Raw genomic sequence first — 18421 nt, 5'->3', positions numbered from 1 at the left:
TGAGAGGGAACAGCACTCTACCAATTTATTACCTGTTCTGAGGGTACAACTCCTGCATTGTTATATAAATAATGTCTTGTTGCTCCATCAAGCAGAAAATACTAAGCTAAGTGGACTCTCTGCTATACTTAAGAGCATTTTTGTTTACCACTGACCCATTTTTAAAAACAGTTTATGGCATTTATAACGTTCTTGAAAACCCATGAACAATGCCCTTCCTTTTTGAAAAATACCTATTTGTTTTCTCCCATGAGTCATTTTATTTCATGGCGTTTCAGTGAAAAACAGCACGCGTTTCTAAGCTCTCCCAGTCAGCCCTGCTCTAGCTCTGTGGTTCTCAACCTTACTCTGCTCCTCGTCTTCACGGCATATCCTCATCGATAACGTCTCAATTCATCAGTGGGGTATGTGCAGTTTTAAACACTCTGTCGGTGATACAGAAGGACTTTTAGACTAGTTTACCCTCCCTAGTCCTTCCACTATAGTTCATCCAAATCCAGAACTCCTGCTATTTAGGCCCTTTAAATGGAAAATAAATCCTACTGAATCAGGGTTCTGAACCAATAAATAGTAGTTGCCATCCTCCGCACTCAGTTATTCCCTGGTTCCAACTCAGGCTGATGTCCCTCAGGGTTGGCATATTTGGTGACTAATGTGTTGATAAAAACTCACTTAGCTACTTTTGGGCCCCATTGTTTGCTTGCTTAGTGTTCTTTCTGGAGAACTCACGGTTTCAATTTGATTTTTGGACAACTAATGCTTTCCATCTGATTCTAAAAACACCTTCTGATCAAGCAGCACCACCCTTGGATTAGGATTCAACCCTTACACTGTTTCCACCATCCTGCCTCCTTTCCCTCCTCATGTCAAGTTCCCAGGCTAAGGCTAATAAGTCAGAAAAGGCAGAGAATTGGATAGAGAGATCTAATACCATGAACTAATCTGTCTTAGTTTGACAGATAGAACTTAGTAATCTTTACATAAGCCAAAACATTCTTTTGCTCAAAGCTTGATGATAAAGCTCAGGTTCACTATGCATGTTAAACTAAACATACTGGGAATGTAACAGACAAGCATACTTTTCACTGTACAGTCCTCCACTTTCTAGTCCCGTGAACTTGGAATTAATTTTCTGGAATCCTAATTCACCCATAAGTGATTATGTGTGTATTGATACCTGTGTGTGTATGTGTGTAAAAATTAAATGAGCTTATGTATATATAAGTGTGTGGTATAATATCTGACATACAAGCAATACTTTAATTACTTGTAAATATGAGCACTGTATTTTTCCATATTTGTCTTTTCAGACATATGTTACATATTTCCCTTAATCACCTAAATTTTTATGTAAGATTTATATATCGGTTCCTTTATAATTTGTTTTGATCCATTAACGCAAGAAATACTGAGATGCAAAATGATTAAGACTGTATGCTAGATACTGTGGAAAGTACCAATTTGAAGTTTATGCAGTTACCAAACTTGAAGCTAATCCTAAATCCAATTTAATGGCATGAGTAATGAAGGAAGAGAAAGATGAAAGTAACTTATGAAGAAATAGTTATATACGTGGAAATGAATCGGGCATTAGAACAGACTTAGAAAAGGGTGGTACAGTTCAGGGAAGTGAGGAAGCTAGAGAGAAATACTGGTTTCCTATGCCTTGATAATTTTGTACTTAGAGTTGATATGAGATAGGGAGGGACATTTAGTATCACTAGCAGTTGGAAATAATTGCACTAGAGTGTGAAAGACAGTCTAGGTAGGGTTAGAAAGATCTTTTGGAAAGCCATGAACATAGTGATCATGCATTCCAAGGTAGAGAAAGTGTAGAGAGATGCGTTGAGAATTTAGGAAAGGACCTTTGCAAATTACCATGTTTGAAGGGCAGCAATGGGAAGAGAAAACTGAAAGATCCATCACAGTGTCTACTGAGTACAGTAGGAGTGTGAAGAAGTAACAGGTGCTACAAAGAGAAATCAAGGTAGGCAATGCCATTTAACTTAACAACTTTTATATAAAGGCTTTGGCAGCTTTTGAAGGAGGTGTTCCAAAGATACAGGGGCAGAGAATTATATTCAGAGTCTTGGCAATAAGCGGCATACTCAAAGTGGGTAATTTGAGGAAAGTTTAATAAAAGAATTATATACAAAGGTGGGCATGGTTTAGGGATATGAGCAAGGGATAGCAGCAAATGGGGAGACATTATCGTCCCTGGGCCCAAAGGGGCAAAGAAGCAGAAGAAGGTAGCTATTTGGAGAAGGTCTCCTGACACCACCTGCAGCCTTTGATAGGGGGTATATCTGACCCCTACCCCTCACACCCCTGCTCCCCACCAGTCTCTTGCCATTCCCTCCCATTGTCCAAATGTAGCAACTTAAAGACCAAAAGAACCCATTGATATGATCCATATTAAGTAAGTTTCCCAGGACATCAAGCAGGACATCGAGCAGGGTGGAGGATAGGTAGGAATCTGGAGGGGCAAGCAGGCAGTAGTCAGAAAAAGGATAGGAAACAGATGGCTTATAAAGAAAGGAGAGTTATAAGAAAATGGGGGTATTAGCCAACTCATTTGAAAAATCAACTTTTATAGTGGAGTAAATTTCTATTTCTAAAAAAAGTCAAGTATCTCTACCAATCCCCTGCTTTGCGAGATTGCTATAAAGCCTAAATGGGAGAGACATGAAGATTTTATCCTTCATGTGGCAGTTTTTTCTTTATTGCTGTTAGCCTACCCTGACATTCTATTGCTACTGCTGTGTCTGCTATCATTATTAAGTAGAACTTAAGTCCCAACTGCATATGGTATTATTAATACCTAAAAATGAAAGGTTTAATTCAAAAGTGTTTTTTTTTTCATATAGAAAAGCACTTGCTATTCTGTCATTACTTGAGCATCTGTTAAATGTGTGGAACACGGAGAAGTTTGATTGTTCATTTGTCTTAATTTGACAGATTTATTTATATTGTATGTAAGAAGAAATTGTGTCAATAGTAATTGGCATTAAGTGGGCTTATTTCTCACATTGAGAAGTGATGAAGAGTCTTTGCTCACTTTGGGGAAATGTGTTATCTCATTATAAGGATCTGATTAATGCTCTTCAAGAGGTGGGTTGATAAGCAGTTTCTGTTAGCCCAAAGATGTTAAAATGCTTTCAAAGCTATAGATGTAAAGTATCTCTAATCGTTCAGTTATCTGCAGTTTGAGCATATCAGCACAAAGAGCAAAAGGCCCAGTGTCTCAGAAACATTTTAGTTACCAGTAACAGATCAATTGAATCTAGAGTAAGCACAAATGGAAATCTGTTTTATACTTATATAAATGTATGCTTATTACTTTTCTGAGATTACCCATATTGTTATCCCATAGAAATAATCTACAGGATAGAAATAATCTACAGGAATTGTAGCTGAGATTTACAAAAGACTAGAACAAGGAATGTGGAAACTATTGAGTACCTCGACTGCATTCTCTATCTGTGTGTGTGTGTGTGTGTGTGTGTGTGTGTCTGTCTGTCTCTCTCTCTCTCTGGTCGCTTGGGTTTCTTTTCTGTGTTTGTCTTAGTTCATCTGCTTCATTCTTTTAATAGACTACATTTTTCTGTTTTACTTCTCTATGGCTTAAATATGGACTTGGTAGCCCCTGTTTTATGAGTCTTTGTCTTAAAAATATAACACCTGCAGCTACAGTCTCTCCTGAGTCTCAGGGAGGAGAAAGGGAGAATCTGAATGAGATCTCAGTTTGTTCCACACGGCCATCGGATTGGCTCCCACTCGTCCAATCAGCTCTGCTCAGGAGGTCGTTTCTCACACAGGGCATGTGAGAACGTGAGCGCCCTTTTAATAAAGCAAAGCAAACACATACCATTATGATATATCTCTTTTGTTTCTTTTAAAATTCCACATGAATTTTGAAGGTTTGCAAATAATAGTACACTCGAGTTCAGCTAGTAAATGTTAAAGGATTAAAAACCCTTTAAAGTAAAATATTGATTGCTGTATCAGAATTTGAGTTAAGAATTAAATTGTGGTCATTTTGTCTATTTCATTCCTCACAGGAGAGGCTTTAATTATGTCTATCCTCCTTATAACAGTGCTCTGTAAATATCTGTAAAACTTTAAAATCAAATTAAATTATACTCTTACTACAGATAAAGTAAGTTAATTATTTTCAATATTTTACAATTCTGTCAACACTGGCATTTAACTTCTTTTTTCTTTCAAATTTCTAGGGAAAGAATATATATTTTTTGGTTAGAGAATATCTTAAGAGTCTGATGTTCATGTAGTATACACACTAGTATGATGAAAACAGTATTATCAGAATTTACTAATTTATTGTTCTTGTGAACCATTTACTTACCAACCATTTTTGAACATCCAACTTGTACCAGGCATTGCACTTGTTACTGTGGGGTATATATGAGGTTTGGATTTGATCAAGAGTCTTCTCTGAAGGGACTTAAAATCTAGTAATAGTCTTATCTACTATAGTCAACGCCAATATCTATCATACACATTGGAAAGTGATATATAAGAGAAGTATGGGTAGATTGCTATTCAGAGAACAGTTACTTCCATTGGTGGTTAACAGGCTGGAGGAGAGATTGGAGAAATTTCATGAAGAAAGTAGGATTTCAGCTAGGAATGTCTAGGGATTAGATATATAGAAATTGGCAAAATACAAATAATATTTCAAGTAATGACTCAAGCAGGAAAGCAGTTAGTCAGGAGTTATAATTAGTGAGCCCAGGGGTACTGAAAAGGAGAATAATGAAAATCTTGAAAATAATACGTTGGAGCAGGGTCTTGGTAGTTTCGATGGGAGAGTTTTGATTTTGTTCTCATAATACTGAGAGAGCCATTGGGAAGTTTTGAACAGGTAGGTGGCCTGCACAGAATCCTGCTTCAGGAAGGTAGATACTTCCTAGAAGGCTACTTTCTCCTATAAGGCCAATTACAGAAATGTAGACTATGTTATAATATGCCTGCCACCTGTTCCCTAGGTTATAGTCTGTCTACCAGGACATAGACCTATTTCAAATCCCTGTCTTTTGCTCCTCTCTTGCAGATGTGTTAATGCCTTTGTTTTAACTCTTCACTTTCACTTTCAGAGTGTCCTGATTGGGGAGAAAGTACATTGTCATTCTAGCTAAAGGAATACAGAGACTGTTTTCAGTGCTCAGGTTACTTGAAACCCAGTTTAGATTGAGATATACCCACGTTCAGCAGCTAAAGTAGAATTATAATGTGAGTTAACAATAAATGCCTAATTACAGCAACATCACAGAACCGTTCATGATTAATTACCAAATAAGTGATGTGGACAATAATAGCTTTAAGTTTAGGCGAGAGATTAACTCAGTCTTGAGGTTAGCACTTTGAGACGAGGCTATTCACACGGATTCGAATATTGAGAGGCTCCCCTCAGCCATTTCTTTATAGTTGGTTTGGGGTTTTCAGGATTGTTTTGGCATATTTGAATCATACTTTTTTTTAATGATTTTTTTTAAGTTTTATTTTCATTTATTTTGAGAGAGACAGAGATAGTGTGAGCAGGGGAGGAGCAGAGAAGAGAGAGAGAATCCCAAGCAGGCTCCACTGTCAGCACAGAGCCCAACACGGGTGTTGAACTCACAAAATCGTGAGATCATGACCTGAGCCAAAACCGAGAGTCAGACACTTAACCAACTGAGCCACCCAGGCTACCCTGAATCATAGTCTTATGTCCTACAGGACATAAGACATAAGACATATATTTCAGGCCAGATGCCATTGTGATTTTGTATCATGTATCTAATTACCCTCTATAGGAAAATCATTAATTACTACTCAGAAATAGAAAAAAAAAAATGCATACCTCAGGTTTCTTTCTCTAGATACAAGGGAAAAAGGGGGAATATATTTTGTCTCTAAAACTGCCAGATATGTTTTTTTCTCAAGCCAAGTCCTAACCACACATATGTAGCATTTTTCTTATTTGAGTCAGTTTCTGTACTTCAGTGAAAATAATCTCCTTGGTGCTGAATGGTAAGCATCTTTGATGGCATCTTATATCATATCCTCATGGTGGAGATTGTGATGGAAATAGGATTGGCTCTAAAGAAGACTTGGTCACAAAAACTGATGCAAAACTCCCTGAATTCTTCCAGAAATATGTATGTTGGTGGTTTCAAATTATACACACACACACACACACACACACACACACACACACACAGGTTGTATCTCTTTAAAATATGAATAATAAGTTAATGGTGGTATATATATAAAGTCTGTCAAATATATCATTTAGGTTAAAAACAAAACTTACAGAGAGCAATATACATATGTATATGCATATATTTATACATATATTTTTTTTTAATTTGAAAGTTCTTAGAAGAATCCTGTGAGTGGCAATCTCATTTATTTAGTTATCTCAGCTTGAATGACCATTTAAGTACTTAATTATATGTATAATACAAGACTGTATTTTGGGGTTTTTTTTAGGAGTTTGATTCTTACATTTAAAGAATATTTTAAATGTTGTTAAGCCTGTTTTTTGACTGAGTGAAGAATTGTCAATGTGTGAGTCAAAATTGTCAAAGCCAAGAGGACACACACACACACAAACGCATGACTTTCAGGTCATGGGCTATATTCTGTACGTTGGTGGGCCCTTTTAGCCAGTGCTTTCATTTATAGATTTTGTGGATAACATGCCCAAGTCATTTAATCTCCTATATTTCTCCATCAGTAGAGTGAATTACTATCATTTGCCATTTGTGTAACTTACAGAATGGTAGCAGAGTCATAAATCCAAACTTATGGGAACCTTTAAACAATTAACGCTCCCTGTAACTCTCTGGGACCACAGTGAAATATAGACTAGCTCCAAAATATCACTTTTCTACTGTGAAACTGAATTAGAGCAGCAATGCAAATCCTGCCAGATGACCCATTTAAAAACTCGGGGACACGCTACAGGTGTAGTCCTATAAAATAGTTCCTGCTGCCCTCTAAAAACAAAGTTATCACCAACCTTGGAAGGCACATACATTTTGGACTTCTGTGCCTTGAACTACACATGTGGAGGGAAGAAAATTGGACTGACCACCTTGTAGAGAGCCCTGATTGTATCCCGTGACTGGTGGATAAAAGAGTAAACAAAGGTAGAACATTAAGGGTGTTGATAAAGTTAAATCTAAGAGGAAGTTAGGGACTTTAATTTTTGTTTTCAATTTTGAATCAATTTAAAGGTCAGTAATGACTCCAACAGACAGCTGATTTCCCATCCAATAATCACTTTCCCCCTTCTTTGCTTCAGAACAGGGATCAGCAAATGCATTCTTAAAAGTCCAGATGGTAAATACTTTAGGCTTTATGGATACTTCTCTAGCCATTTTAAATGTAATCATTTGAAAACCTAAAAATCGTTCTTGGCTTGCAAGCAGTACAGAATAGTCACCTGGTCGGAATTCACCCACGGGCCATAGCTTGCCTCAGCAACCTTCTTCTGTGGAGCTCTACTTTGTTCAGTTTTGGGAGCTCCACAGAAGGCTGGGTCTGACACAGTTCTGGTGATCTTACTCTCCTTGCTAGTGACTGGTATAGGCATGGCTTCAGGAAGCGTTTCTGGTTCCAGGCATGAGGAGAAGTCCTCTGGGAAAGGTTTCTTCTCTCTTACAATAGATGTATGAGACATCCTTTTGGGCTTTCGCTGAGATTTATGGAGTTGTTTGCACAGAGCTGCCATTGATATCTTTGGACCATAGAAGGACCAGCCTGGAGTCCTGAGATCGGGGAATCTGAGAAATTTGACATTTGCTTCTAGTAAGGAATAACCCTTCCTCACGAAAACCCTTGTGGGATGTTTGTTTAATGTTTTCCCTGTCATCCATCCTTGTTCATTCTATGGGTTGTACACAGTTCCACCAAATTATTCCACTTGTTTCCATGGAATGAGTGCTCCTGTTAAATATCGCTGATACTTTTCTATCACTTCTAGTGCTTCAGCTATGTTGTCTGATAAAGCACTCCATAGATATTCTTTTGTTGCTGTGATAACTAGAGTTTGAGGGGGAAATTCTCTCATTATAAAAAATACATTTTCTAAAGCAAAGAATTTTATGTTACACTGATCTGTCTTGTACTTTAAGAAAGTTTGGTTTTCTGAAATATTAGAATACAATACTACCTTGGGAAGGATCAGATGCCTTCTATACATAAACAGGGATGAGGACACAAAGCTTCAGTATATCAGCATGGTTTTAACTTTCTAGTGTTACCAATCAGTCCTCATCAAATGGTTGGAATTTTTTTCAGCTAAACATAAAAAATTCCTTTTATAAATTAACTCTAAACGACTTATACATTATTTTTTTCACTTATTCACAAGATATTAGTGAAGCTCCATGAAATACCCTATACCTTTTATATTTCTGGGAGTGGGGAGGGTAGAGGGAAGAGTTACATTTAAGATTAAGTCATAATTTCTGCTTTTAAGTCGCTTACAATTTCAATAGAGCATCTAGAACAGAGCCTGATATTAGCAAGTGCTTAGTAAATGTTAGTTGCATCCCTTCCTTACAAGACTTCTTTGGAGGTAAACAACCTGGTTCTAATTTTGACAGCCAAATGCGAGGGTAAGGAGCGTGAGAAGAGAATAATTACTGGGTAGAGAAATGAGAATACGTGTCAGTGGAGCTGCATTCAGAAGCAGCCATCCAAAACCGAGAGGGGGAGTGGAACAAGAAAAGTTAATGTACATAACGTTAGAGAGTGGTGATTTGGGGCCCGATTTCACTCCATGAGTGCATGCTCCAGGGTGAGTGAGAGAGAGAAGGGAATCTGCTGTTCTCTGTATTGCACTCAGTTTCACCATGCAAATGCATTGAGAGAACCTCTCCTCACACGTAGTGTGTTTATACTGTTTAAAGATACTGTATGTACTTTGGTGTTCGGTTGATCTGTTCACACATTGAAGGTGAAACGAGTGTTGAATTTACTGAGAAACCCTAGGTCTGTCTCTGCCATTGCATTGCTAAGGTATTTTCAAGGATAATATTGACCAAAGGCAAACTTTACCTTTTGCAATGACTTTAGAAACGAACATCTTCATAAAATGGGGTTCCAGGGTGATCTAATAAAGCTAGAGCATAGCAGGCCTATCACATTGTGATGAAAAAATATAGTAGAAAGGAAGGGAGTGTGAAAGTAAATTACAGATGGTCTTAAATGACATGCTGAAGAATTCAAGGTTATTTGAAGGCACTGAAGAGACCCTCAGTTTGAGCTGAAGAATAACTTTAGGTAATATCTGAATTTTGGAGTAGTAATTCTCAAACCATGTTACCGTGGTTTAACAAGCTGTACTGAGAATTTCTGTCACTCTGATTAAATAATTTAGTGAGTTTCTTATGCAATTTCCAGAAAATCATTAATGATTAGAATATTCCCAATTTTAAGTTTTTCTCTTGTGGTGAAGTAACAGAAATGTTCATAGAAAAAGTCAAGAAATTTAGTTTGGTAGCTTATGTTTTCCATCAATACATGGTAATGGCTGTGTTTTTATGTTGCCTGTATAAACAGTCGCTTTTCTGCTGGCAAATGAGATCTAATTAAATATGTCAGTATTTCATGGCAAATTTTGTGAAACACCATTAAGAATTTAGATGAACCCTTGCCTGAACAAGTGTGACCGCCTTACTAATAATGATGAAAGACTGGAGACATAGAGATCAGTTGTCTTAAATATTTTCTTTCCTTAATCTTGTATTTATTTGGTGGGTGTGGACAAATGCTTAAAATAACCTACTAGCATATATTTGTGAATTCACTACATGTCCTTAAGAGGAGCTTTCTAGAGGACCCAGAAAACCTATATAATACAATCCATATTCTCAATAGCCATGACTTTAACTTGGTGAACAAAAACTACCCAGGTGTTATAATTTGTAAGATAGTGCTAACTTGACATGGATATTTGGAAAGTCAGTAATCATCAAGCCTTTATAAGCAACAAAAACACTTCCTGAGAGAGATGAGACTTGCACTGGATTTCATAATCCAGAAAGGCAGACAGAGGGCTTGTCTGAAAGGAGCAGCATATACAATGAACAGGGACTGTGGTCTGATTGGAATAGAGGGTATTTACTGGGGCATCCTGGATATTTTGGGGGACCTCCTGGAAAACAGGTTTGATCAAATTATGAATGTGATTCCAAAGCTTAATGTTGTCTTAAACAGTCTGAAGACTAGCTAAATGATTCTTCCTTTATAACTCTTCAAAGTTTTAAAAATGGAACATCTGAACCTTTAAATCTTTCTGGGCGGAGGGGGGGGGGGGTTGTTAAATGTGTTGGTAATTCAATGAGAGCATTCTGTTATAATTATTTACTAAAATTAGAAGAGAAATGTAATTAGCTACTTTGTCTTTGCCTACATACCCTGCTGTCTTTATATTACAGGAGCAAGTTTGGTAAAACCCATTCATCCAGAAGTATTTAATGTGCATCTCAGATGTGGCAGGCAGTGCAGGTCAGGGTCCCTCCCTCAGGGATCTCACATCCTAGTTGTTGAGGGGAGTGGCCGGGCGTGGAAGATGGACAGGAAGACAGTACTCAGGGAAAGGATGAGTATGTCGTCATTTGTATTTGGAAGGTGGTGAGACTAAGAAAGGGATATTTTTTCAGAAGCAGAAAACAAAGGTTAACAGTGAATAGTCTGTGGCATTTTTCAAAAACCTTTGACAATTTATTTTTCTCGTAGAAACTTATTTGCTAGGGTGTAAAAGGGAACAAATAGATGCTCAATGCCGTGTGCCCACCCAATGATCTTTCAGATGAACGCACTGGACACTCTTGGTCAGACTGCTTTGCATAGAGCTGCCCTAGCAGGCCACCTGCAGACCTGCCGCCTCCTGCTGAGTTACGGCTCCGATCCCTCCATCATCTCCTTACAAGGCTTTACGGCAGCGCAGATGGGGAACGAAGCGGTGCAGCAGATTCTGAGCGGTGAGTTAAAGCAGATGAATGGTGAGGTCTCGGCTTCCCGCTTCCCGTTTCACGGCCACCGATCTAAGCAGACACACTTTGCACCGCTTGTTTTAAGTAGCTCCTTGGAAGGCTTTCTTTGCCTGAGCATCTCTCATACCTCTCCTTGCTCCCAGTTTAGCCTGAGACCCTCCCTATCAGGCTTTTTGGTGGAGTGAGGTAGGTGTCATGAGAAGGAGACCTATGCTCTGTTTTTTCAGTTTTAAATTGAAAATCCGACTCATGGGTGTGACAACCAGAGGTGACTTAAGGCTCATATAAACAGTGTGGAATTATGGTAGCTCTCAAATCTATCAAATAGAGAAAATTAGAAATCACTCATATGGTAATGATCTTTAATTGACTGTTCTTACATATGTGATAGCCTGACCTGCTTTTTTGTAATTCTTACCTTCATTGTGCCATTATGAGATTATCTTGGTTTTTTTTTCTAGCTTAAATATAATTATAAAATCTTGCCGAATGGTAGTGCCTTCCTAGAACAGTATTAGATATTTTAACTCTTTAACTTGTTGAGGGAAATCAAAGGTAAACAGATATGAAAGTAGATTAGTTTCCCAAGCCCCCAAATTAGAGGAAATAACACAGTCTAGCTATTAAAAAATGGTGGACAGAATTAATTTGGTGTAATTGACTCTTCTTTCCCATCCCTTTTATTTTGTCTGTGGGTTATATCTGCTCTAGAATGACATAACCGACTGGAAGAGTTAAATGGAGAAGGAAGGCTACAGACTAGTAATCCCAAGTCCCAGTTTCTTTCTCCTGCCTGTAACCCAGTAGTTCTTTACGCCATCAGGCACAGTGCCCCCTTTTTGTAATGAATATTCTATAACATCCCCTTTTCTTATACAGAAATGAAATGTATAAATAATGTGACCTACCTTTACAGCTACCTTCTAAAAACTCATATTAAATGCCCTAACTATAATATAAAGAATGACAGTAAGTTACAATAAAATAATTTATGATTATTGTAATAGTAATAGCTTGGGCAAAACTACACTAGAAGATAAAAATATACCCCACAAATATCTGAAAGACCCCCCAAAAGTACAACACAGTTGAGCATCACAGCTGTCTACTAAAATAGGGAACTTTCCAGACTTGTGGAGCTCATATGTGTTAGAGCTGAATCAGAGCTAACCAACCCCCTAAGAGTGTGCCACACTGTAAGAGCTAGTAGTTAGGATTTACTTTCCTCAGGCTAATTCATTGGGAGGTAGTATCGTTCAACTTCAGTCTCAGATGGTTGATCTTGAGTTGAAGTAAGCCCTATCTAGGACACCTTTACTATCAAAACTAGTAAGATCGTAAAGGAATGAAATTTCCTGTTATAGGATTTCAAGTTTAAACTGTGAAAAACATGACTTCATTTAACTTCCTGTTTCTACAGAGCAATAGAACATTTACTTAAAGGAGGTAATCATGCTTTGACTAGGAAATAGTTCTGCCTTCCCAGTAAATTCTAATATAATTCCAAAAGGTGTGATTTTTGTTCAAACATTCTAAATGTTTTTCTTCTGCTTTTTACCAAGAACCATTTAGTGCTGAATTTTCAGTTAGTTTCTTTAAATTGTAACCATAAATCAGGCAAACAGATAGCCATCACGTTAAAAATTCTTAATAATACTACGCATAATTTAGAGATAATTGACAAAATGGAGAAGAAAGGATTGAATAAATTAGGCAGATTTGATCCATTAATGTTTCTTAAATGTCTTCTAAATCAATGCAATTAGAGTATATGACTTCTGGTAAAAGATAAAATTAAATACTGAATCACAAATGAAATATTTTATTCAATTATTCTGATAATTCTTCTTAGAAGTTTGTTTGGAAGATAAAACATTAAATAGGTAATTAAATGCTTAACATAGGATATGCCAGAACTTTTTGGTTTAATTCTTAATATTCTTTATTGATATGGAAAAATAATACAGTAGTAGAATTATATGATAAAATCTTGCCCTTAGAAAGGTTTTGAAATGGGAATTGTTTTTTGGAAGAGGAGACAATTTTTTTTTAATTTTTAATTATTTGAGAGAGAGAGAGCATGCACACGAGTGGGAGAGAGTGGCAGAGAGAGGGAGGGAGGGAGAGAAAATCTTAAGCAGGCTCCATGCTGAGCGGGGCTTGAGCTCATGACCCTGGGATCATGACCTGAGCTGAAACCAAGAATTGGATGCTCAACCAAGCCACCCAGGTGCCCCGAGGATACAATGTTTTAAATTAATATTTCTGTGAGCAACTTGAGTATCTATAGTCTGTGGACCATGTACTAGCTGGACTTTTTGCTTGTACCTAAATTTACTAATCCAATTCCAGTTTATATCTCTAATGACTCCTAAAAGAATGCATCAGTCATATAGGATACATACCAGGTTATTGGAGTTCTGTTCTGGGTAACATTTTTATGAAGATACATTTAACTAATAATGTTGATACCAGGTTTAAGATCCACTTTTAGAAACCTGCACTTCCAGCTCTCAAGTCAGTAATTGCCAATAGTTTACATTAATAAAGTTTGAATTAGGGGTGCCTGGGTGGCTCAGTCGGTTGTGTCCAACTCTTGGTCTCGGCTCAGGTCATGATCTCATGGTTCATAGGTTGAAGCCCCACATCAGGCTTCATACTGACAGTGCGGGGCCTGCTTGGGATTCTCTCTCTCTTTCTCTGTCTGTGCTCCTCCTGCACTTGTGCACTTGCTCACTCTCTCTCAAAATAGTTTAAAAATAAATAAATACTTTAAAAATAAAGTTTGAATTGTAAACTGTTGGCAGTATTTATGTCAAAATTAATGTCAGCAGCTTTTTATAAACCAGAATTTTATTTATTTATTTATTTATTTATTTATTTATTAAATGTTTATTTTTGAAAAAGAGAGAGAGACCGAGAGAGACAGAGCACGAGTGGGGGAGGGGCAGAGAGAGGGAGACACAGAATCCAAAGCAGGCTCCAGGCTCTGAGCTATTAGCACAGAACCCCACATGGGGCTCGAACTCACGAACCCTGAGATCGTGACCTGAGCCAAAGTCGGACACTTAACTGATTGAGCCACCCAGGCGCCCCAATGAACCAGATTTTTAAAACATGATTTCAGAAGATTTGACTTTTTTCTCCAGACCTGCTTTCTCTATATTCTGCTGTGTCCAGTGTAGTAGCTACTAGCTACTTGTGGCTAAATTTAAATTAACTAAAATTAAATAAAAATTTTAAATCTGTTCATCATTTGTCCTAACCACATATGACTAGTGGCTACTGTATTACCATAGATAAAGAATATATCCAGCATCACAGATAAATTTTTTTAAACAGTATGTTTAGGCTAGACCTTGCCATGAATTACTCCTTTTTTTTTTAATGTTTCTTTATTTTTGAGAGAGAGAGAGTGTGTGAGCAGGGGAGGGGCAGAGAGTGAGAGAGACACTGAATCCAAAGCAGGCTCCAGGCTCTGAGCTGTCAGCACAGAGCCTGACGTGGGGCTTGAACTCATGGACCACGAGATCATGACCTGAGCTGACGTCACTCACTTAACCAGAGCCACCCAGGCACCCTAGAATGAATTATTCTGACTGTATATTCCAGTGTGACTATTCCATTACTTTTACCTAATCATTTATAGAGGTAGGGATTTGGAGATTTATAAGAGCTAAATTAAATACTGAAATCCCCACTTACATTTGCACATTGAAATAAGTCAGTAAGACCTATTGCCAGTCCAGTGACAGCCAGTCTACAGGAGACTTGTTTTTGTTCTGTTTTGTTTGTTTTTTAATAGCAAACTGCCTTCTGACCTTTGGAACTTTCAGTTTGGGTTTCTTCTCTTTTCTTTTTTTTTTTTTTTTCTTTTCTTCTCTTTTATTTTCTTTTTAAAATTCTGGTAAGCCAGAATAGAATTGGAGAAAAAATTAGAAGCCTATCTTTAGCCTTTGACTCTAAGTGAAATCTTTAATTTCATACTCTGAAAAAGCCAGTGTGCTCATAAAGGAATTTACTGATACAGTACTTTGCATATCAGCTACTCTTATTTTACCTATGTTCCCTTTTAACTTCATTTTTATATCCTTCTTTTAATTCTGTTTCTCTTTGTATGAAGCTCCTGGGTGTATACATATCCTTTCAGCTACTACTTTGTTCCCAGAAATGAATCTGTTCTAAGCCTGTTCAGGATTTATAATGGATGCAAAGGTCTATAATTTCTATAGTAATTAATCAATATCTTTAAATAACTACTTTCTACTCTTTGACAAGGAGTAAGAATTTCTCCATAGTTCTCAGAGATATTTTTATATTTGCATAAAAATTTTTGCTTGATTGTAAAATTATAACCCTTTGCAAGTAGTCTGTATCAAGACCAATATGCCAATTTCAAATAATTGATAGAATGAAAACACTTATCCATACAAGCAGTATCCCTCAAATGCTAGAATCTGAAAATATCCAAAGTTCTAACTCTATAGACATAAACAACTGTCATTTCACTTTGTGAAATATTACCTATATACATCCAAAGGATGTTTCTGTGAGCTCTGCCAGCTGCGAGAATTACTGTCACAGAGACATAATATCCACACCGACTCTCTCACCCACTAATGCAGCAAAGTCGTGCACACCGAGAAAGGAGGCAAATGAGACAACAAAGAACAGGATAAAGGCAGCCAAAGAAAGAGTGATGGTGGGCCAGACACACTGACCCCAGGATAAAATAGCATGGTGGAAGTCAGTTCAGCAAATGCTTTCTGAATGTTCTCTGTGAAAAGGACCTTGAAGACGAGCAAGACTTGATTTCTTTCCTCGACAGTTCCACAAATTAATGAATAATAAGCTCTTGTCTAAAGAAAAATACTTATTGATGTTTCAAAAATGTACTTCATTAAATGAAATATTTTCCTCTCCTCCCTTTAATCTTAGCATTTTATCTGCTAAGTAATATCATGACTAAATAAACACAGTTTATCTTTTATGGAAGAGTTCTCAAAACTTATGCTGTAAAAGCCACTCTTCCTGAATGAAGCACTTTAGAAAGAGCTGAAGTTGTTTCTTCTGAAATCTAAAACCTTTTCATAGCATCACTTGATCTTCCCATGTAGACAGAGGACTCAAGGAAGGATCTTTGATCAAAAGATAATGTAATTTTAAATCTGCAAGAGGATTTAAGGGAACCCAACACTCAGTTTATAGGTGCAAAAACTAAGCTATTAAGTGATTTGTCCATCATCACTGTTAAAATCCAGATCTCCTGGACTTCATTCCTTTTGTGTTACGTGAGTGTGTATACACATGTGCAGTAGAAAGGCCAACGTAATGTCCACAAACATATTTTGAGTGACATATTTGTACATTGTTTTCTTTAAAAAATTTTTTATTTGGGCCTACGTGTAATGAATTTTTGGTTTATATTAATCAAAACACTTCATCTGTTAACTTCATACATCTGGACCTAATGGCCTAATCTAATTATATTCCATTTGGCATTTCTGTCACATCTCCCAATTGTACAGGCATTTTTTATTGCATTTCCCTGAAGCCATTCAATAAATGTGAATTAATGTGAATTTTAGTACACTGATTATATTTTCTGAGATCACTAATTTTGGGAGTAGTATTTCTGTTTCAAATTGAGGAAGTTGAGGCCAAAAAGAAAAAGGCTAAACATTGCATACTGAAAGTTGAGTGGCTTCCCTAGGTTTCCACAACAAAATCAATGGCAAAGCTTTGCGAAAGCACTTTGTAAGACCAAAGTGTCATAAAGATGTTCTTGATACTGTGTTCTATGTTTCTTTATTCCCTTTTGCCAAGTTTTGGCCAGAAGATTTGAAAGCTAGCATAGTAGGGACAGAGAAGGATTTATGTGTCTTCGAATTTATTTAAATGTAGCTTAGGATGGGGGTGCCTGGGTGGCTCAGTCACTTAAGCATCCAACTCTTGATCTTGGCTCAGGTCATGATATCACAGTTTGTAAGTTCAAGCCCCACATTGCACTCTATGCTGACAGCATAGAGCCTGCTTGGGATTCTCTTTCTCTCTCTCTCTCTCTCTCTCTCTCTCTCTCTCTCTGTGCCCATCCCCCCTCCCCCACTCTCTCTCTCACTCTCTCTGTGCCCACCCTCCCATCCCCCACTCTCTCTCTCACTCTGTACCCAGCCCCCGTCCCCCACTCTCTCTCTCACTTTCTCTCAGAATAAATACTTTTTTTTTAATGTGGCTTAGGATGAGATGGATGTAAATTGAAATAAGAAGCCACTTTTTTCTCATCTGAAAACAGTTTAGAAAATCCATAGATTATATCTCAGGAATTTCTGACCCCTTAATCCCTCTTTCCATTCACCAAGTGATTTTCCTTCTTAACTCTGTGAGTCCTTAAAACCTAACACTAATCTCTCCTCTCTTTTATTCAGAAAGTACACCTATACGCACTTCTGATGTTGACTATCGGCTCTTAGAGGCATCTAAAGCTGGAGACTTGGAAACTGTGAAGGTAAATCAGCGCTTTTAACATCTTGGGTGGCACTATTGAACTTTGCTAACCAATTCATTTTAAGCTTATAAGTGAAACCATTCAAATCCAAACAATGAAAGGGAAAAACAAAGTCGATCCATAAACCAGGAAGATTTCCTAGTACGTGCTTTATATCCATTAAACCAGTTTTAGTCACTTTTCTTCTGATTATATGAAAGCTCTTTTATTTTCACTTATATTAATGAAACTGTTACTTTTGGCCACACTCATAAATTTCTAAGCTAGTTCAAGCCCAGATAATAGTACAATAAATTTCAAAACAATGTTTCTTCAACTTTTCCAAGAGATTCTCAACAATTGCTCTAGAAAAGCATTCTTATGATCCTGCAACCATTTGGAATTACTTATGTACAGAGGATGGATTTTCTTTTCTATGTAACTCTGCTTGCCAGGAAAATTTTAACAGCCGTTGTTTGTGGTATAGAAACATGGTTATAGATTTAATTTTTTTCAAATATGAAATAATAGTCTGATCTTGAATATGTTTTTTAAAAACACACACTTCCGGGGTGCCTGAATGGCTCAGTTGGTTGAGCATCTGACATCGGCTCAGGTCATGATCTCGCGATTTGTGAGTTCAAGCCCCGTGTCAGGCTCTGTGCTGACAGCTCAGGGCCTGGAGCCTGCTTCAGAGTCTGTGTCCCCCTCTCTCTCCGCCCCACCCCTGCTTGTGCTCTGTCTCTCTCTGTCTTTCAAACATGAATAAACATTAAATAAATAAATACACTTCCTATCTGTAACCACTCATGCAGGGGTGATAGAAAGAGGTGGCATTTTGTTCTTGTTTAGGGGTTGGTCTTGTGGTTTCGTTTGTTTTTCTTTCTTTCTTTCTTTCTTTCTTTCTTTCTTTCTTTCTTTCTTT

The 18421-nt window shown here is 37.3% G+C and overlaps 1 protein-coding gene across 3 annotated transcripts in view; it reads left to right on the top strand.

Annotated features, from left to right (window-relative positions):
- TNKS (tankyrase) overlaps nt 1-18421 on the top strand; it is a 212126-nt gene that overhangs the window by 147107 nt on the left and 46598 nt on the right. For all 3 annotated transcript variants that reach the window (XM_049632502.1, XM_049632503.1, XM_049632504.1), the window contains 2 exons: nt 10829-11000; nt 17438-17517. In XM_049632502.1, the coding sequence (XP_049488459.1) occupies nt 10829-11000; nt 17438-17517 (252 nt within the window). The remainder of the gene's footprint in view (nt 1-10828; nt 11001-17437; nt 17518-18421) is intronic.

This window comes from Panthera uncia, chromosome B1 (assembly GCF_023721935.1).
Source record: "Panthera uncia isolate 11264 chromosome B1, Puncia_PCG_1.0, whole genome shotgun sequence".
NCBI lineage: Eukaryota > Metazoa > Chordata > Mammalia > Carnivora > Felidae > Panthera > Panthera uncia.
Note: the sequence above shows the minus strand (reverse complement) of the source record. Positions and strands in the feature narration are given on the sequence as shown.